This window comes from Echinops telfairi, unplaced genomic scaffold (genome assembly GCF_000313985.2).
Source record: "Echinops telfairi isolate 266 unplaced genomic scaffold, ASM31398v2 ScPeMD7_7459;HRSCAF=8497, whole genome shotgun sequence".
NCBI lineage: Eukaryota > Metazoa > Chordata > Mammalia > Afrosoricida > Tenrecidae > Echinops > Echinops telfairi.
In genome coordinates, this window is record NW_022111359.1 from 2,699,482 (window position 1) to 2,701,299 (window position 1,818).

General features: G+C 55.4%; 1 protein-coding gene across 1 annotated transcript in view; it reads right to left on the reverse strand.

Moving 5' to 3' along the window:
* JSRP1 (junctional sarcoplasmic reticulum protein 1) overlaps nucleotides 1-1,511 on the reverse strand; it is a 15,066-nt gene extending 13,555 nt beyond the window's left edge. The window contains exon 1 of the mRNA XM_004714404.2: nucleotides 1,471-1,511. Within this exon, the coding sequence (XP_004714461.2) occupies nucleotides 1,471-1,511 (41 nt within the window). The remainder of the gene's footprint in view (nucleotides 1-1,470) is intronic.
* Nucleotides 1,512-1,818: the final 307 nt, after the last annotated feature.

The window sequence follows — 1,818 nt, forward strand, 5'->3', positions numbered from 1 at the left end:
TTGCGCTCAGTTAGCGTGATCGTCTTTGTTTTTCAACTGTGGCAAAAATAGACACAGCCAAACATTCTCCCATTCCACGCCGTCTACAGGCCTAACGCAGTGCCGTCGGTCACTCTCTTCCCGTTACCTAACCATTACTGATCTCCTCTCCCAAGGGATTCCAGCACTATGGTTGGAAACGCGAGGCTCCTCCGCCGCCACCCAGGGTCACCGTCGGTCAACTTTCTTTTTCCTTGATGTAAAGATACCCTTCGCATGGTAAGTCACTCTTAGAAAGAGCTGTCCATCCATCATCATCATCACAACCGGTTCTCGTGCTCCCCCCACCCCTGCCCCCACTCCCATTTCTTCAGCGCAAAGTCTCTTTTTTTCTCCCCAAGGAGACTGGGTTGTTTTTGTGGTCCACTTTGGAAATCCTTTTTTTTGTAGAGACCATTCTTTCGTCTGATGGCAAACAGCAGCCACGCCGCCCGTGAGGGTTCCGGGCCTCCGAGTTGGATACATTCGATTTCTCCTTGAGACACGAGTGTCCCTCTCTGTGTCCGAGGTAAGGCTTTGATTAGTCCCGCAGTGTCTGGCTGATGCTGATGCTTCAGCACATCGGTGCTTGACTTCCCAGAAGATGCTGGGACTTTGCGGAAGAGTGGGATGGCAGGCTTGCAGATCTCAAAGCTTCCCGTACATCGAGCTTAGGGCTGTCAGTGCTGTCGGCGCTCAGGGAGGCAGCCGCCCAGAGATCAGAAGATGTGTGGCATTTGGTCCGTGTGCTGCACAAGAGCTCTTCAGAGTGTTGAAGAGCAAGGGTGCTACTTTGAGGACTGCGGTGTGCCTGACCCCAGCCATGGCGTTCTCCATGGCCTCCTAGGCACGTGAGAGTTGGACACTGAGTAAGGAAGACCACGGGAGAATGGATGCGTTTGAGCTGTGGGGCTGGAGAAGAACGTTGAAAGTACCACGGACTGCCAAAAGGACAAACCGATCTGTCCTGGAAGAAGTCAGGCCAGAGTGCACCTTGGGGGCAGGGATGGCAAAACTTCATTCTACACACTTTGGACGTGTGGTCAGGAGAGACCAGTCCCTGGAGAAGGACGTCATGCTTGAGAAAGTGGAGGGGCAGCAAAAACGAGGAAGGCCGGCGACGAGATGGACGGACACAGTGGCTGCGCCAACGGGCTCGGGCACAGGAGGGCACAGGAACCACGGTGAGGGTGGTGCAGGGCCGGGCGGGGTTTCCTTCTGTGGTGCCCAGGGTGGCTGTGGGTCGGAGCAGACTCGATGGCACCTGACAACAACAACAACAACAGTTCTATCAGGGAATCATTAATGGCATAGGTAGCTTGATCACCTGGACGACCCACCTCGTGGACGCCATATCACGCTGCCCATCACGACCCTGAAACTGTTCTACATTGATGTGATGGAAATCTCTCCCCATAGGGGTCCCAAGGGACCCCTCCCGATAACACGCACCCTGTCCGGTGGCTGTCCTCCTCCTCCAGAATGGTCTTCATGCTCGGGCAGTGGTTGCTGGTGTTAAGTGCTGTCCAGTTGGTTCGACTCACAGCGGACTACCCCCCCCCCTGCGACTGCACAACACGATGGAAACACACCGGGTCCTGCCTGATGCTCACAGTGGTTCTTATGCCTGAGCCCAGCGATGCAGCCGCTGTGCCGGTCCATCTCCTCTTTGTCTCTGCCCCTCCATCTTTACCAAGCATGGTACCAGTCCCCTCTCCAGCGGCTGGTCTCTTCTATAACATGTCCAAAGTCCACGAGACGGACTCTCCCCATGCTCACCTCGAGCACTGGAGACGATGC